General features: G+C 35.8%; 1 protein-coding gene across 24 annotated transcripts in view; it reads left to right on the top strand.

Moving 5' to 3' along the window:
* The window catches only part of OSBPL8 (oxysterol binding protein like 8), a 166,854-nt gene that overhangs the window by 122,496 nt on the left and 25,365 nt on the right, over positions 1-18,993 (top strand). For all 24 annotated transcript variants that reach the window (XM_086398794.1, XM_086398787.1, XM_086398785.1 and 21 more), the window contains 9 exons: positions 4,446-4,523; positions 6,308-6,409; positions 7,884-8,087; positions 9,465-9,549; positions 11,048-11,219; positions 13,832-14,069; positions 14,725-14,909; positions 18,355-18,436; positions 18,717-18,815. In XM_086398794.1, the coding sequence (XP_086254920.1) occupies positions 4,446-4,523; positions 6,308-6,409; positions 7,884-8,087; positions 9,465-9,549; positions 11,048-11,219; positions 13,832-14,069; positions 14,725-14,909; positions 18,355-18,436; positions 18,717-18,815 (1,245 nt within the window). The remainder of the gene's footprint in view (positions 1-4,445; positions 4,524-6,307; positions 6,410-7,883; positions 8,088-9,464; positions 9,550-11,047; positions 11,220-13,831; positions 14,070-14,724; positions 14,910-18,354; positions 18,437-18,716; positions 18,816-18,993) is intronic.

Genomic DNA, 18,993 nt, shown 5'->3' with positions numbered 1-18,993 from the left:
TAAGTAAAATTAGAAATTTGGTTCCTCAGTTGCACAAGCCACATCTCAATAACTCACTAGCCATATGTGGCTAGTGGCTACCATATTTAACCACTCAGATATAGAATATTGCTGTTATTCAGAAAGGTCTACTGGACACCAAGCACCGACTACCTTAAGGTTAAAAAAGTGACTTTGAATCTTGATTGTCATACGTTGCCTATGATTTCTTAGATGCTAATTACAATGATATTAATAACTAGTTTGTATTAAGAGCTTGCTAAGTGTCATTTTAACTCTTAACAATACTAGAAGACAGGTATTATTGGCCCCATTTTATAAATGAAGCTTAGAGAAGTTAGATAGCTCTCCAAGGGTCAAAGTGTTAGAGCTAGAATTCACAGTGGCTTCAGTTTTCTTCTCTGTACAAGGGAGATAAAATCTAACTCACAGATTGTGATACTGTAAGTGCCTGACAAAGTACCTGGTTAATAATAGGTATTTGAGAACTCATTTTTCTTCCTTTGAATAAAGAGCTACAGTGAATGAATGGGCTTCTTGGTGTGGTAACTATTTAGTGTAAGTAAAATTGTACTCGTTCTGTTTTCCAAGAGCTGAATCTTATTGATTCTTAATCTCAGTTTATTCTGTTACCTTAAGAGATACAGTCACTAGCTTGTCTTTGAATAGTTTAACATATATCCTACTGTATTACTTTTTGGAAGAATCCTAAAATGTATGCATTTATATCAAGCCTTATTTTCATGGAATTATGAAGATTTTGTTCTTACCCAAGTAACTTTGGAAAACAAAATCTTGTTATTCCTTCTATGATTGATCTGTATAACTGAGGCCATTAAATAATTTTAACTTTATACTTTTATGAATTTGATGCAAAAGTATCAATACTGTCATTTAGGTCATTGATTTTGCAGTTAAGTGTTATTTCTTAAAAATACATAATTGAGACCAATAGGCACAACCCTTCTTTACCTCAGCCCCCACCATTTTAGAAATAAAAGCAGTTCCTGTTTCTTATGCATCCTGTAAATGAGTGAATTGAAGAAGGCAGTTAATCAGATCATCTCTTCTTCCTTTTAGCATTTTTAAATAAATTTTTAATTGTCTATCTCAATGTAAGGAATTACGAGCATGAATAATATTTCTAGTGGGATAAAAGGAATCCTATTACAAGGATAAGGAGTTTCTGAGCTGAGATCTTTTGACTTGATTCTCCAGTCATCAGTCTCCTTGCCTGTAGGTTTGCTAAGTCATCTATCACTTGCTGTAAAAAATATGTTTACCTGGATATTAAAAAAATACCTTTCCAAATCAAAATATCTGATAGAATCATAGTAACATCATAATTGCTATTGTTCTTATGTCTACAGTATTTTAGTTTTCAAAGCAAGTTGAAAGTATTCCAGTTATGTTAATGTTCCATTTATCTGAAGATTATATTTCTGTCAACACTTGCAGTCTAGGAGATAGTCACAAATCTGAAACACAATACATATCAAGTACTGTGTTAAACACGTGCACACCGCCTCATTACCAAAGCAGCGCTAGGAGTTAGTAGGAATATCCTTATTTTATAAATAAGGCAATTAAGACTGGAAGAGAATATCTTCCCATAGTCACACAGCCCATAACGTGTCGTCATTAAGACAGTGGTCAGTAAGGTTATCAAAGAAGGAAACTTAGTTTAATAAAATATTTCCAATAAAAACAGATTATGATTCTTGATATTTAAAAGATAACTTGTTGGTTCATGAGACTTAGTATTACGTTGAAAAGAATATAGAACTTGGTCACTGGATTTCTTTTCTTTCCCCCAAACTAGCTACACTGTTTGGCAGGATTTTTTGAAGTACGTGTGCTGTCATTTAGCAAGCTCTTGGTGTAGCCATTTGGCCTACTGGTCCCTTAGATACCAGAATCATTTAGGAACCTCCAAGCCAGTCTTGCCATGTCTAGGGAAATAGATTTCCTGTTGTTCATAAAGACAAGTCTTAAATTTGAGTCTGAGATTCTATATGAATAGTTGTAAAAAGATGAGCAATAAATGTGGTGAGAGGGCTAAGAGCATGAGACTGAGAATTAGGCACACCAGAGTCCAAATCCCAGATCATCTGTTTATGGCTCTGTGACTTTGGAAAGTTATTTAATCTGTTAGTCTTAGTTTCCTGATTAGCAGAAGAAACGACTACTGTCTCATAAGGTGGCTTTGAGGATTAAAAGAGGCAGAACACATAAAGTATTTATTACAGTACTTGGTAAAGAGTCAAACAACCGTTCATTTTCACTAACTTTTAAGTTAACACTATGGAAATTCTTTATTTAATAATATCTAAAAAGTACATTATAATATACATTTTCCTATTAAGCTGTGGGACATAGAAACCATTATATTCCTCTGACAGTAGCTGTGTCATCTTTGAGTTTCCAGCAGCAAGGAGAGGACAGAGACCTATTAGGCTTGATGACTTTTGTGAAATGGTTTTGATATCACAGTATATCTTGTCATCATGAAAGTAAGCCGTGTAATGTTTCAAGTGCAGTTCTCAAAGGAGTAACTTTAACAAAAATTTAATTAGGTTAATCCCCACCTTCTACATTGAGTGTAGTTTACAGTTCCCTTCCAGTTCAGCCACTTATTTTACCATCAGCATAATAGTTCGTATTTTGTACTAAATAGCAGAGGCATTTTTAAGAGAGATGAACTGCAAATGCTAGTTTCATTTTGATAATTCCGAAGGTATTCATTGAGCCCTTGCTTTACTAAGTTACTTCCAGGCAAGAGTACTGGAGTGGGGTGCCATTGCCTTCTCCCCTAAGTTACTTCAGTTGTGTCCAACTCTTCACGACCTTATGGCCCATAGCCTGCCAGGCTCCTCTGTCCATAGGATCCTCCAGACAAGAATACTGGAGTGGGTTGCCATGCCCTTCTCCAGGGGTTCTTCCTGACCCAGGGATCAAATCCAGGTCTCTTAAGTCTCCTGTATTAGCAAGTGGGTTCTTACCACTCACGCCACCTGCAAAGCCCAAATTACCCCAGGTGCTATCTTGCTGCAATGGTTGAATAAGCATGGTCCTTGTGTTCATGGATCTTAAAATTGAGTGAGGGAGTTTATTTCCCAGTGTTCTTCCTCCTTGATCACATCTAGTGATATTATACAGATCTGGCCATTTAAACACTTGAAAGCTACCATTTAAATCAAGTCCCATATACTTTCTTGGCCCTAGGAGTAATGCTGTGAACTTGAAGTACCTTCTACCTTGTCTAACAATAGATAAAAATGAAATTCATAGGACAGTGAAGGATTATGTTCAATTTTATTGTTCCAGTATTTATAGAAGCAGCTTTTAGTTTTATATTCTTCTACTCTGGTAGAAGAAAGTAGTCTCCTTGAAAGAGGACTGGATTAACAGCACTAGGTTCTGATCCCTGCTATTGATTATTTAGAAAATCAATGTCCATGAGCCTCCCTTTCATGATTTGTAAAATGGAGATAAAACCACTTGTTATGCCTGTTTTTCAAGATTCTTACAAGGATCAAACTGAAATATCAAGTATAAGAAAAATCAGAAAACAAGTTTGAGGCGTTAATATTTATTTTTCGAGGCACTGGATAGTTAGAAAGAAGTGCTGGGAATTCTGTTTTTTAAACACTATACAAATGAGGGTATTTCAGTTCTAGTTCCTGAAGATGTTTGTATCTACTCCCTTTGAAGAAGGAGTAGTAACAGGGCAGTGTTTGCAGCAATTTGCTAGTTTTTTGGGTTTTAGAATATTTCAGTCTAAAAAATTGCACTTCTTTGGATATGCTTGTCCTGAGAATTATTTTGTATAAAATAACTATATTCTTTAGAAGTATTTTGAAAAACAGAATGCTGCTGCTGCTGCTAAGTCACATCAGTCGTGTCCGACTCTGTGCGACTCCATAGACGGCAGCCCACCAGGCTCCCCCGTCCCTGGAATTCTCCAGGCAAGAACACTGGAGTGGGTTGCCATTTCCTTCTCCAATGCATGAAAGTAAAAAGTGAAAGTGAAGTCGCTCAGTCGTGTCAGACTCTTAGCGACCCCATGGACCACAGCCCACCAGGCTCCTCCATCCATGGGATTTTCCAGGGAAGAGTACTGGAGTGGGGTGCCATTGCCTTCTCCGAAAACAGAATGCAGAGAATTTCAAATGATCTTGTTTAACTTTACGTTGTACGCTGATTTACTGACAAGTTTTTATTTTTGTGTTTCTGTGGCTTTAATGTGGATTAGTTTTCAAACCCAAATACTGTATAAGAAAAATCAGTATTTGAAAATTGATATTTGCCTAAAATCACAGTAATGAATAGGAAGAAGGTCACAAACATAATTTGAATATCAGTTTTATGTGCCATGTGTATGTGGAGAATAAGTGACAATTTTAATTATTATTTCTCTTTTCTTCCTGTCTGTGTGGTTTCAGTCTGAATCTAAACTTTATAATGGCTCAGAGAAAGACAGTTCAGCTTCAAGCAAGCTTACAAAAAAGGAATCTCTCAAGGTTAGTTTCCACAGTTATTTTATAACTAATGTTACGCTTTACCTGTGCTTTTGAAAGTAGGCTAATAAAGAAAGAAGTATTTGTATTCCTAAAGAAAAAAAAAAAAAAACTGTTAATGTTTGTGTTTGCGTGGCATGCTGGAGTCAGCTGAAAAGGCTTTCTGATGACGTCCCAGCGCTGCTCTGCCCTCCGTGGGATGGGGGCTGAGGACGGGATGTCTGCAGTGGGCCTGAGTCCAGCACATCGCTGTGCTGTGGAACTCCTGATGGGAAGCTCTCTGCCCTTTGAACTTAGAGTTTCCTGACGGCTAGGTCATGGGCTGAATTTGGTCCACAGGTAGATACATTTTGTTTGACCTACACAATGTTTTAAAAATTTGAGCCAACAATTACAGGTCCAGGCTTCTAGCTTCCCTTAAGAAATAGGTAATACCGGACTTGCCTTCCAGAATGGCCACAGACCCTGGAGCTTAAGGAGCATGTGCTCTCTGATTGATTCTTGATTCCCATACAGTCTGTTTTGCCACCCCCCCCTTTCCCATATCTGATCCCATATGTATTTACATTTATAATCATATATTAAATCTGTTAATTCACTTATGCACATTAATAAAGACCAAAGTCTAAATTTTTTTGACTGTATAATTATTAAAATTTTGTTGTGTGTATGTAGTCTCTTTACCATTAAGTGCAACTAGGAAAATTTTGTGTTTTACTTTAAGAAAAATCACTGATAGGTTATCTTCTATTCATAAGCAATGCAAAGTAATAACTAATAAGTCTGCTCCACTGCTGCTTTCCCAGATTATCTCAGAAGTGACTTAGGAAGGGTAAAACTTTGATAATTTGAATGTATTAATTTCACTGTTGTGGTTTCTTAATTATTTATATCTTATGTATTAGTGTCAGGAAAGAGAGCAAGATTGTCCATCCTAAGTAGTTATAGCGTTGTTTGTGGTATGAAAAACTGACAACAGAGTAGATTACCATCAGCCAGAGAGTATATTAAGAAACATTACAGAAGCAGTATAGCATGGTGGTTCAGACGTGTCTTTTAGAGCCGGTCTGCTTCTGTTTGCATTCTGCTTCCACGACTTACTTAGCGATGTGACACTGAGCAGTTTACTCTCTGGGTATCAAGTTTTCTCATCTAGGGAATAAGGATAATTATAGTCTTACTCCCCAAGGTTATTGTAAGTATTAAATGTGGTAGTACATGTAAAGTGCTAACAGTAGGGACAGGTACACAGAAGGTGTCCAGTAAATGTTACCTCTTATTGTTTTATTCATAGGAAGAATCTCTGTAGCAGTTAAAAGAATGAGGTAGGCAAGGAATGGAAATAGAGTTGAAATACTCCAAGAAATATTGGAGAACCTTTTTTTATGTGTTAGAAAAAGCAAAAGCAAACACAAAAGCTATGTATTTGAAAAGACCTGAGTGTATAGTGTTTCCTCAACGTTATAGTGTTTTCCTGAAGGTTAACAGTGATCAATTCTGGGGATCAGAATAGGAGAGGGTATATTAAAAATGGTTTTTAGCTTTTGTTGTTTGAAATTTTTACCATGAGTTCATATTCATGTATTGTGAAACTTTAAAAGGGTTAAAATTCTTTAAAAAAAAAAAAAAAAAAAGGCTCTTCTGTCCTAAGATGCTGGAATTCTAAAAGAGGTTTAAATTTTTATTTTACAGTGTAAAATTTTTACATTCCATAAAGTTAAAAAATTGAAAAGAAATTGCCTGTTTCTAATGAAGTTTTTTATTTTTCTATTATTTCTGTAAAATAGGTACAAAAGAAAAACTACCGAGAAGAAAAGAAAAGAGCCACAAAGGAGTTACTCAGTACAATCACAGATCCTTCTGTTATTGTTATGGCTGATTGGTTGAAGGTCGGTTTGTATTGTCTTGAATTCAAATTGCTGGATATTTACCAACTGGCATAGGAAAGCCCAGAGTGCACCTGCCTAAAAGCTTGCGAGACAAAAACAACTCTAGGATGATTTTTTTCACTGACGAAGAAGCCATTAATTGTATCCCAGAAGGTCTGTGTTCCAATCTTAACGGAGAGCAGGAACCTTAATGTTGGCTCTCTTGACAGCAACATCAAATATGGATAGCAGTGCTTTTAAAAAGCTTTGTGATATATATGACAGGACATAGTCCAATCAATGTGAAGTGAAGAAATGTTCTGTTTGCTGTTCAAATTCTCATTTAGTATGGTTGTAGACTTGGTGTATATGCATTTTGGTGAAGATATGAGACAAAGTTAGTGTAAAAGTTGTCATTTGAAAAGCTTTAATTTTCCAAAAAAACATACATATTGCTATTTCCATATCTTATTTTTTTCCATATCTTATTCTTTTAGCCTCTGGGTATTCCTACTTATTTTTATTTCCATTTCTATCATCCTAGTCACTCTATTCTCTGTATCACTGTTATTTGTAGAATATTTGCTAGGAATTTTTTAGACTAATGCTAACTTTGAGAATGATTTTGTAAGACCCTGACTCCCAGAACGTTTCAGTATGTGGCTTTCACCTAAAAATCACCCCAGCCCTGAAAAGCTTTTCTCTTTCCCCAAGGGTAGGTACAGCCTTCAAACTAAAATCTTTGTGAGATCTGTCAGGAAAGTTCTCTTACCAAAATGGGAGTCTAGTGATAATTTCCTTGATAGTTGAAGTAATACTGAGGTCTTCTTGCATGTTATTCTGAAAACACCTTTGGACTTATATTGGCTCTACTTACTAAGTGTTTAAGCTCCAGATCTTGGTACTAAGAAAGTATATTTTAATGGCCCTTGACCTGGCCAGGAAGGTTAGGATTATTTTGAAACTGTTGATGTGATGCAGTCTCCCACTAGAATTTAAGTTCCTTAGAAGTAGCAGCCGGACAAGGCAATGGCACCCCACTCCAGTACTCTTGCCTGGCAAATCCCATGGATGGAGGAACCTCATAGGCTGCAGTCCATGGGGTCGCAAAGAGTCAGACACGACTGAGCAACTTCACTTTTACTTTTTACTTTCACACATTGGAGAAGTAAATGGCAGCCCACTCCAGTGTTCTTGCCTGGAGAATCCCAGGGATGGGGGAGCCTGGTGGGCTGCCGTCTACGGGGTCACACAGAGTCGGACACGACTGAAGTGACTTAGCAGCAGCAGCAGCAGAAGTAGCAGCCATGCTGTTTTCACATTTATTTGTAGTGCTGGCTAATTAGTAGCTTAACAAATATACATCTAGTGAATTTTAAATGTACATTTTTTGAAAATTTTAGATTAAAACACTCTGTTTGCCTCTATTCATTTAGTATCTTGTGAAGCAGAAAAACAGACCTTTATTTCTGAAAATAAACTTATCTTTTTGTAGATTCGTGGCACCCTAAAGAGCTGGACCAAACTGTGGTGTGTGTTGAAACCTGGTGTGCTACTGATCTATAAAACCCAGAAAAACGGTCAATGGGTAGGAACAGTCCTTCTGAATGCCTGTGAGATCATTGAACGTCCGTCAAAAAAGGATGGCTTTTGTTTTAAACTTTTCCATCCTTTGGAGCAGTCTATTTGGGCAGTGAAGGTAAGTAAGCACTTGTTACCCAGGCAAAAAGTAAGGATGACAATCTGTAAGTAGAACTCAGCTAAATCAGTGAGTGACCGCCTAGCGGTTGCTGTCCTCTGCTAGGGCTTTGTTTCTGTCTGCAGTCATGTTGTTCCTCCTTCCATCTCTGCCCACAATGAAATGTGCACCAAAGTGCTTAGTTTATTTTACCTTTAAGATCAGACTTAAAAATTTCTCCGGAAAATGTTTCCCACATTTATGGTGTACCCTTTTCTCTCTTGCCTGTGTGGATTGTTTGCACTGTTTTTTAGTTTGCAGTTAGGAGCTTTGCCTTGTAATATTGTATCTGGTTTACTGTGACTGTTTTTCTCTTGATCAATTTGTCAGACTCCCTAGAACAGAAGCTGCCTTTTCTTTTGGTGGTCTTTCCTGCAGGGATGTAAACTTGGGACTGGAAGCCTGTAAACAGGAGTGGTCTTATTTACTCTTAAGAGGCAGCTTTCTTGGAAGATGGAGCTCTAACGCTTTTATAACTGAAAAGCATGACTGTGGTCACTGCTATGAATAGGAACAGAATAATGTTTGTAAATTTCTACTTTGTGTCAGGGACTCTTCAGCATACTATATGGAATCTTTTTTTTAAATTCTTCTACCTGTAAGGAGGATACAAATTTCTCTTATTACCCAGATAAAGAGATTGAGGCCTAAAGAAGTTACTTAAGTAATTTTTCTTGGAGTCATACTAGATTGAAACCAGGCAATTTGACTCATGGCCCTACTCTATAGTGGTTCTAGGACCTGGACCATAAATTATAAAGCCATTTGAAAACACCCAGGGGATACTGTAGGATTTGTTGAAATCATATTGATTTGTTTCTACTTTTTTCATTTTAAATGTTCCTCCTTACTTCCTGATGTATATGCTTCTTAAAATCCGTTTATTCTTTGATCTGACAACTTAAAAAATTATTTTTCACAAGACCTAGTAAAAGTTCATTTCTCTCTTTCTTATATTTCCAGCTGTTTATTTAGGCTTCCAGAAATTTAGTGTTTCTTAGCTAGTAGTTTTTGTAGTGTGGAAATTCTCCATTAAATTAAAATTTGGTCTAGTATGTTAAATTTTAGGCTTTTTTAAAATATGTGAACCATCTGCAGAGATAATATTAAGTGTTAACTATAAATTCAGTTTTCTGGTAAGGAAGTTAAGTTTGGTGGAAGAGGAAAGGTTTCCTGACTACTTGACATTTGCTCTCAAGAAGCATGAAATTAACGCTTGCTTGCTTTTAAAAATTATACTCCGTGCCTTACTTAGTTTATTACAGGTAATAATGAATAATATAAAGTTGAGATCTCATAATACTATACACCGTTTATTTTGTTATTTTGCTTTTTAAGGGTCCAAAAGGTGAAGCAGTTGGATCCATAACTCAGCCCTTACCTAGCAGTTATTTGATCATCCGAGCCACTTCAGAGTCAGACGGTAAATAGAAATAATGGGTTGGATTTTGATCCTCATTTTTAAGGGTTTATTTCATATATGACTGTGTTTTCCTTTGGGAAATTTGTCTTTGGTATGGAATTTCAATAAAGGTATTATAATCACAAATTATTTAGAACACTAAGTATTTATATCATCAACTTGGTTGACAAACAGGGCTATCTGATAGAAAGGAAGCGTTGTATAATTGAGTGATACATTAGCAGCCTGGGGTTTCCGCCTCATCTTTCATGACATGTCTGTTCTCTGGTAATTCATTGTTTTGTCATTTTAGAAGCACATTTAATCATATTTATACTTTATCACTAAATATTAACATGAGATACCACGCGCATTATTTTTCTTTACGTAAGACATTCAAATGCGAGCTCCTCTTATGTACTTTATTACTTAATATTTCCTTCCTGAGACAAACATAGGGAGGGTTTAACTTATATGAGAGCAAGGTATCTTTAAAACCTTAATAACTGATAATGGATTTTTTCCCCCAACTTTTATGTTTTATAGTTTAGACCATCTTAGCTTAGGGAGTCATGTAACCTTCTAAAGTTTCCTTTCACTAGATGATTATTTTTTAAATTAAAATATCATATGCATGCATTTTCATTATGAAAATGATTTATTTGGCTGATTTTTTAGTATATCTTGAAACAAATATATATGACAATTAGCATTTTTTTCTGCTAATACTGTTCTGAATTTTAATTTCAAAAATAGTAGGAGAGGAGGACTAAATTGGGAGTTTGGGATCGACATGTATACACTCCTATATTTAAAAAGGATAACAAACAAGGACCTACTGAATAGCACAGGGAACTCTGCTCAACAATCTATAACAACCTAAATGGGAAAAGGTTTTGAAAAAGAAGAGATATTTGTATATGTCTAACTAAATCACTTTGTTGTACACTGGAAACACAACACTGTAAACCAACTATATAGTCCAATATAAAATAAAATTTTAAAAAATATAGTCAACCACACATTAAAAAATTAAGTTGTTAATGTTTCTCCTGACTAATATGACAATAACATTATTTGTACAGGCATTTTTCTGACTTAAAATTGAGGTGCTAAAACTGGGGTAGATGTCTTATCAACAATAAAATATTATTTTAGTTTGTTTCCTAGTAGAAACGTAATTCTTAGGTATATTTTATGTACCTTTTTGGTACCTTCAAATTATACTATTAGAAACTTTTAAAAATTAAGTACACTTATTTTAGATTAAGTGTATTTCCTAATGTGCATTAATGCTATTTATTGACCAGTGGTTTCTAGATATTTAGAATGCAAAAAGCATTTATTATGCTGAAGAATTGCATTAAGAAGTCCTGGAAGGATTTTATGTTTTAATTAGCTTTTACAGTGCATGTTTTGAGAGAAGTAATATGTTCAGAAGTTAACTGTGATAAATTATGTTGGTGCTAGTTTTTCTAGTTCCTTGAGTTACACCGCTTTTGAATCTGCATTCTTCTAGGAAGGTGTTGGATGGATGCTTTGGAGTTGGCTTTGAAATGTTCTAGTCTTCTTAAACGTACGATGATCAGGGAAGGAAAAGAACATGACCTGAGCATCTCATCAGAGAGCACGCATGTGACTTTGTATGGCTTATTACGTGCTAACAATCTCCACAGTGGTGACAATTTCCAGTAAGTAGATATTGCCACTAATATGGTGATTATTTTCAAGACTGTGTTACTCACTAGGTCAGTCGGCAGGCAGAGAATTTTTGTATTGTATTTAGGATTGAAACTCATCTGCTTTAGACCCCTTTGTGTGCTTGCTCAGTCACTCAGTCGTGTCTGACCCTTTGCAACCCCGTGGACCGCAACCCACCAGGCTCCTCTGCCATGGGCTCTTTCAGGCAAGAATACTGGAGTGGGTTACCATTTCCTACTCCATTAAACTCCTATGGCCTAGTTTAAAATTTGTTTAGTTGCTGTGATGAAGTGTAGAAAGTTCTTTAATTCCAACTAATGTGACTTACTTGTTCTTTCCTAAATACAACCATACTAGCAATCTTGTCTTTGTGTACAGTGTTCCCTCCATTAAGAACGATTTCTAGTCCTCCTTGCTTTTTTTCTATCATACTCCTGTGTTTTCTTCAAGGCCAATCTCAATTTCAAATATTATATGTGAAGCCTTTCTTGCCTCATAAAAATGAGATGTAATTCATCCTTCTATTGCTGTTCTATAACAGTATTTTTTTTGTTTTGTTTTAAATGGGACTTGGCTTATTGTACCTGGTGTTTGTGGAATTCTTCTGTTATATGGTATTTCAAGTTTGAACTGTATATTTTTGTGTTTTTTTTTTCCCCTGAAGCATTTGTTGTAGTTAATAGTAAAAAGAATTTTCTCCAAGGAAAGAAGAGGTTCAGAGGTTTGTTGTGGTTCAGATCTCTTCTGTTGCTTTGCAAGAGAAATAGACCTCCCCGTTTCCTCCCTGGCCCCAACCCTCGGCTTCTCTGTAGTCACTTACTGATATCGGCTTTCAGGTTATTCTCAAAATGAAGCTGCTGCTCTCCTCTCCTCCCTGTAATCGGAACTGAACTTTTTTCTTCATTTTCTTTTAACTATTTTTCTTACTCTTTTTTAAAACTACCATTACCTGGTCTTTTACATGCTTTCTTTGTAGATCTATTAATGTAACCTATAGCTTTATTTTTGGAAAAGGAAATGGTAACCCACTCCAGTGTTCTTGCCTGTAAAATCCCATGGATAGAGGAGCCTGGCAGGCTACAGTCCATAGGGTCACAAAGAGTCAGACACACCTGAAGTGACTGAGCAGCGTAGCTTTATTTTATCCTCGTATAGGAGCCTGAATGAGATAGGATGTCGGGGAGGGAGGTGCAACTTATACAGGAATGGATTTTTGAGGGGGCCTCTTCCCCTGGTGTTATTGAATACCAGGTAATCCTTAAATACTCTTATGTGGGGATCTTAAAAATTCATCTGCTCCACATATATATTCATTAAAAAAAATTTGAGTCTCTTTTCTTTGTATGTAATTGGATAATATAAATATTGGACATGTTGAAGAAGCAGTGGTTTCTGGACATATAGATGGTCAGCCGAGCATTTAAAAGCAAGCACGGGAAATCATCAAATAGAAGTGATGAAGTCTTGAAACTGGATAGCTTGCCAAAGGGGAAGAGAGGATAAAACAAAAAAGAAAATAAAAACCACACTGTGAGGGGTAAAGGAGAGACTAAATGGTAAGAAAGCAAAGACAGAAATTTTAGACTTAATGTTTTTTAAAAATATGTGATTGTAAAGGATAAGAAAGGAAATAGCAAGTATTCTTAAAAAGTGAATTTGTATTAGGAGTTCTCTGATTAAAATCTAAACATAGGAAGATTTTTAAAAATAGACACAAAAGTAAGAATTAAATGGTGCTTCTAGGGCCTGTTTTTACCTCAGCATTATTAAAGTATCAATCATATATAATGGCACCATGTAGTCATTTGTAAAGAGCTTTATAAAATTTTTATACAAATGAAACACATAGGTACTTTCTCAAATAAGAAATTTCTAAAAAAATTTTGATTCTGGAAATGATTTGTTTCATTATTTCATTTTTATGCAGATTAGCAACCCTAATCATGTAAGTAAGAATAAGGTTGGGTATAGCAGCTTAACAATTTTAGGCTGAAAGTTCATTTCCTTAAGCTGAAATTTCCATTTCTAATTCTTCCTGGATTTTTTTCCAGGGTTAAACTTATCAATCAAGTATTAAATCAACATAATTGCCTCATATGTTTTCTCCTTTATTTTTGGAATTATTATGAGTGAATTTGGAGACCTTTACAGGTAGAAAATCCTAATTCATTTGTGTTCACTTGAGAATCTGGTGGTTTTGACCTGAAGTTTTTCTCTAGACCAGAAATGATAGGTTGATTCAAACATTCAAGTGATGTTTATAAAACTAAGAAAAAAGTCTAGCAAGAAATAGTCTAAAATTTTTGTTTTGAAAAATTTAGACCTAAAGGATAGAGAAGCAAAGAGCTCAGAGTGTCATCTTTTAATATTTTCCAAGTTTTAGTTTCTCTACGCCCCCAATTATCTGTGAAGTGAGAATAATCATTTTACTTATCTCATAGGGCATTTTTACAATTAAGTAAGTTAAACTATATATATAAAACACTTAGAATGGTGTCCAGCACATAGTAAATTCTCAGTAAGTGTTACATATCATTCTTACTTAAAAATTAAATATTCTTAACCTCCTTTATCCTTCCTGCTAATAATTCTTTCCCTTAAGGTTAAATGATAGTGAAATTGAACGACAGCATTTTAAGGACCAAGATATGTATTCTGATAAATCTGATAAAGAAAATGATCAAGAGCATGATGAGTCTGACAATGAGGTGTTGGGGAAAAGTGAAGAAAGTGACACAGACACATCAGAAAGGCAGGATGACTCATACATTGAGCCTGAGCCTGTTGAGCCTTTAAAGGAGACTACCTACACTGAGCAGAGCCATGAAGAACTCGGAGAGGTAACAGCTTGTGATTTTCAAAGATTTTTATTTTCTATGAATTTATAGATGTAATTGAAGATATTTGTATAACCTATTGCTTATTTTCCTAAAAGAGAATAGTATTCATATAATACTTATTTTAAACTGCTAAATATATATACTCATACAAATGCCAATGTAGTATATTGAATTTAAAGTTTATATTTTCTTCAGGTTTTCTGAGTATATATTTTTATGAGTATATATATTTAGTGGTTTAAAATAAGTATTATATGAATACTATTCTCTTTTAGGAAAATAAGCAACAGGTTTTCTTTTGAAATAAGATACTCCTTAATATTATTGCCAGATACAAAGTAAACTGCAGGGAAGTGTGAATTTATAACTTTCTTGTTGCTAATGCATAGAAGTAAACATAGTCTAAATAGAGTATGATATTTTTTGTAATGGATTCTTTGAAAATATCATTCACTTTAGTGTCTCTTGCAACTACCCTTTTACTGAATTTTATAGCTATTGACTAATTGCCTAATGGATTGTTTTCACATTTTGAGAATGCTTGGAATAATGCTATAGTGAATTATTTTTTTCTGCACTAGCTGTCTTATCTACATACATATCTATGCTTCTGAAATAAATACGATATTTCAGTATTATTTGTTAATTGCAAAAGGCAGGGGAAGCATCGCAAACAGAAACTGTGTCTGAAGAAAATAAAAGCCTTATCTGGACTTTGCTGAAACAAGTTCGTCCTGGCATGGATCTATCCAGGGTGGTCCTGCCTACATTTATTTTGGAACCCCGTTCTTTCCTGGATAAACTTTCAGATTACTACTATCATGCAGATTTCCTGTCTGAGTAAGTAAATTCTCATTTCTTAAAAGATGCTTCGTGGTTTTAGAGATTTTTCAGAGTGCTGTTTTCAGTTGTTGGCTTCCCCGGTGGCTTAGACAGTAACGTGTCTGCCTGCAATGCGGGAAACCTGGGTTCGATCCCTGGGTCGGGAAGATCCCCTGAAGAAGGAAATGGCAGCCCACTCCAGTACTCTTGCCTGGAGAATCCCATGGACAGAGGAGCCTGGTGGGCTGTCCATGGGGTCGCAGAGTGTCAGACATGTTATGCTGTACCAAAATCAAGCTCTGATGAGATCCTGTTCTCTCTTCTCCACCACTAGTATAGTTGACCTTAATAAGAAGTAAGTTTAATGCTTTGCTGTGATGTTTCTATTTATGAGGTCAAATGGGGTGATCGCAAGCTTGAGGAAGACAGGAATTCTGCCTCTGCCTTGACAGCACTGCCATCACAGGCTCCCTGACCTGTGTGCTAACCCAGCACAGGGAGAGCTGGTTGGCGTTCTGTGTTCTCCTCACCTGAGTCCTCATGCAGGTCCTGTGCTGGGGCTTCTGCTTGTGTCTGTGCTATCCTCTCTGTACACAATAAGGCGTGTGCAGCTTATTGCATCTGGAACACCCTGCCAATTGCTGGCTCATGGCATAAATCCCCACTCTCTTTGTTTTTCTTCCTGCCAGCTGATCCTGGGTGTAATTCTGAAAAAGGCAGGCCTGAAGGAGGTGGAGGAGGATCTGCCTGCCTCCTTCCCAGCAGTTTCTTGAAGAACCATACTTTTCAAGGTTCCACCTGCTGCCCCCATTCCAGCAGCAGTTTCAAGGCGCTGTGTTTTCTGAGATACAAGGTTCTGGCCTTGTGACCGGATTTTTAGATTCTTCATCAGTATCTTTATTCAGTTTATTAGTGAATTAGTTTATTAATGAATATTGCAAGGAAAAAAAGCATAAGCTGATTCAAAGGATAATTGATAAAACTGTGGGAGATTTTTGCAAATTAAATCATACATGAAGTGTTAAGCTCCCTAAAATAAAAAGAGTTCTTAACTAGTGAATGAAAATGATCAATAACTTAATAGAAAAAAGAATGGAAGAAATGACCAGGAAGTTTAAAAATGAAGTATAGGAACAAGGAATTCTGCAGGCAAGAATACTGGAGTGGGTAGCCATTCCCTTCTCCAGGGGATCTTTCCAACCCAGGGATCGATCCCAGGTCTCTTGCACTGCAGGCAGATTCTTAAGGCTTCCCTGGTGGCTCAGGTGGTAAAGAATCTGCCTTCAATGCATAAGACCCAGGTTCACTCCCTGGGTTAGGAAGATCCTCTGGAGAAGGGAATGGCTACCCACTCCAGTACTCTTGCTGTCTGAGAATCCCACAGGCAGAGGAGCCTGGTGGGCTACCGTCTATGGGGTCACACAGAGTTGGACTCGACTGAGTGATAACACACACAATAGAGACACTTCCTTAAACATGTAATCTTAACTTTAAATAAGAAAAGTGCAAATTCAAACCATAGTAAGATCTATTTTTTCATCCATCTCATTGACCAAAAATCTAAATTTTCTTGTACCTCAGTTCTCCTTTTTTATCTACCTAGAAACTTATCTCTCTCAAAATATGAGGCAGGTTCCGATGAATCACAATAAGATCTTCAGAGATGCCCATTTCCCCAAATTGAGAGATTGCACTTCAGGCAACACAAAGTATTGGGGAGGCTGTGAGGGGCAGCAGGCGCTCATAGACTGCTGCTGGCTCATCCAGACTTGCACGGTGCCTTTGAAAGAAACCTGGCAGTATTTACCAAAATTATGTCAGTGCATTCAGTCCTTTGTCCAGTAATCCTACATCTGAGAATAATTCCTACAGATACAAGTCTACATATACAAAATGATACACATACAAAATTGTGGCAGCAGGGCTTGAAATAGCAAAAGATTACATAACTCAAGTGTCCAGCCACAGTTGACTGGTTAAGTAATGTATGGTATATCCACACTAAGGAAGAGCTTATCACACTAAGACTGATTTAGAGGGATCATCAGGATTTTATGTGTGTGTGTATGTTAAAAAAAAATAAAAGCAAAGTACGAAAGTACAAAAGAATGCATTGTTTCCTCTCCCTTTTAAAGAAAAAGGCTATATATTATATTTACTTCTTTATGCTCTAAGAAAACTGTGCATAAAAAGAAACATTTTTAAAAGAAAGTTGCCTATGGTAGGTTAAGTAGGAAGAACATGGGGCCATGGGGCAATGGCAAGACTGTATACTTTTTTATATTGCTTTGGAGTTTGAACTATGTATTCTACATGCATGTTAAGTTTTAAATAAATTTCATAATAAGAGAATTTAAAGCAAGAAAAGAAGAGCACAATCAGAGGAAAAACTCCCGAAAAGTTCAATGACTTTAAGTTGCACAGTTGTCAGCAAGCCTAGGCCTAGCCTCCTCCATCTCACACTTTATCTCAAAAATCACCATATTGGACCTTTAGACATGCTTAAAGGGAGTAGTATAAATAGTTAAATTGCTATGTTTGTGTGTGTGTGTGTGTGTGTGTGTGTGTATGTATATGTATGAAACTTCTCAGATTGACTTCTGAAAAACAACACAATCAGTGTTTTACTATTTCCAGCAATAGCAGAAGGGCAAGGGGACAGGTGAGTCATAGCTTCTAAAACTGTCTCTTTTAAAACGAAAATTGTTCTTTATCTATTAAATTGGTAGTTATTAAATAACTCTGGAAAATCAGTTGGTAGCAAATAGGGGAGATTCAAGTCTAAAGATGGGATTAAAACCTTTTTGATTGATATAAGTTATTTTGTCTTCCATATTGGTGATTTGAAACTTCTGCATTTTATACTAGGGACTAAAAGGGACATAGTCATGTGCTTCAGAGAGGCAATTTCATGGAAGAGGCTGATGTACTATAGCGCTCACCAGCTACTATTGATCGCTTCTAATTAACATCACCAGCTGAAAATAGGCTAGATCAAGTCCACGTGGTCCTTTTCTGACAAAAGGACCAAAGACTTCTAATGAAATCATTAGCAAGACTGCTTGGCCATTGCTTCATCATTGCAAATGCTAGGGATCATGCAGTGTGTGAATCTCAGAATCTATTTTTATTTTTTTCAATCACAATTTCAAATAGAACTCTAGCAATATCTAGGGTTCTATAGAACCCGAGTTGAGAAACCTTGGTTTAGAGACTTTTCAAAAACTACTTGAGCAGAGGCTGGGGCAATATATCAAATAATAAGAAAAATGGGGAGAAAAATAACTAGATTATGCAAAATGACTCTTGCATACTGATTGACATGGTTACTTTTACCATCTGTTTTAAATATGAATTGTGTACTTTCCTATCATTTCATATTCAGTTGTTGGCTTCATTAATATTAGGGAGACTTAGTGATATGTTCTATAAAATTTTTGCATGTTGTCATTTTGTTTTTTAGGGCTGCTCTTGAAGAAAATCCTTATTTCCGTTTGAAGAAAGTAGTGAAATGGTATTTGTCAGGATTCTATAAAAAGCCAAAGGTAGTGTTTATGTTTTACTTTCTTTAGCCTTATATATTTTGGGGGGGTTATCTTAGATTATTTATGAATAATTACTATGCAAGCCCTCTTTCAGTTAGCAAAATTTCAAAATACTTGTTTAGACCTATATTCTGATTGAAGTCATTTAGTTTTATTTCATGTCATTATAATTTTATAAGGATAATTCTCAGATGATACAGTTAAGCCCATCTTGACTGGTTTAAGTTAGTACTTGGAATCTTCCGTGTTTATAATTTGAAACTTGTATGTTTTTTACTAGGGACTGAAGAAACCTTATAATCCTATACTTGGTGAGACTTTCCGTTGTTTGTGGATTCATCCCAGAACAAACAGCAAAACTTTTTATATTGCTGAACAGGTATTAGAAATGCTTGTTATAGAAGGAAAACTGATTTGGAAGTTAAGATTTTTTTTAGAGAAAATATTAACTCAGTAAACTCACTGTTGATTAACCTTTCTTATTAGTGAACATTTGATAAGCATTTAACCTCTTAATACTGACAACTACTAAATACCATACTCTTACACTCATAGAA

Source organism: Bos grunniens, chromosome 5, assembly GCF_055505025.1.
Source record: "Bos grunniens cultivar Pamir isolate PY7600 chromosome 5, Bosgru_T2T1.0, whole genome shotgun sequence".
In the NCBI taxonomy this organism is placed as follows: domain Eukaryota; kingdom Metazoa; phylum Chordata; class Mammalia; order Artiodactyla; family Bovidae; genus Bos; species Bos grunniens.
This window is presented reverse-complemented; position numbering and strand designations above follow the sequence as displayed.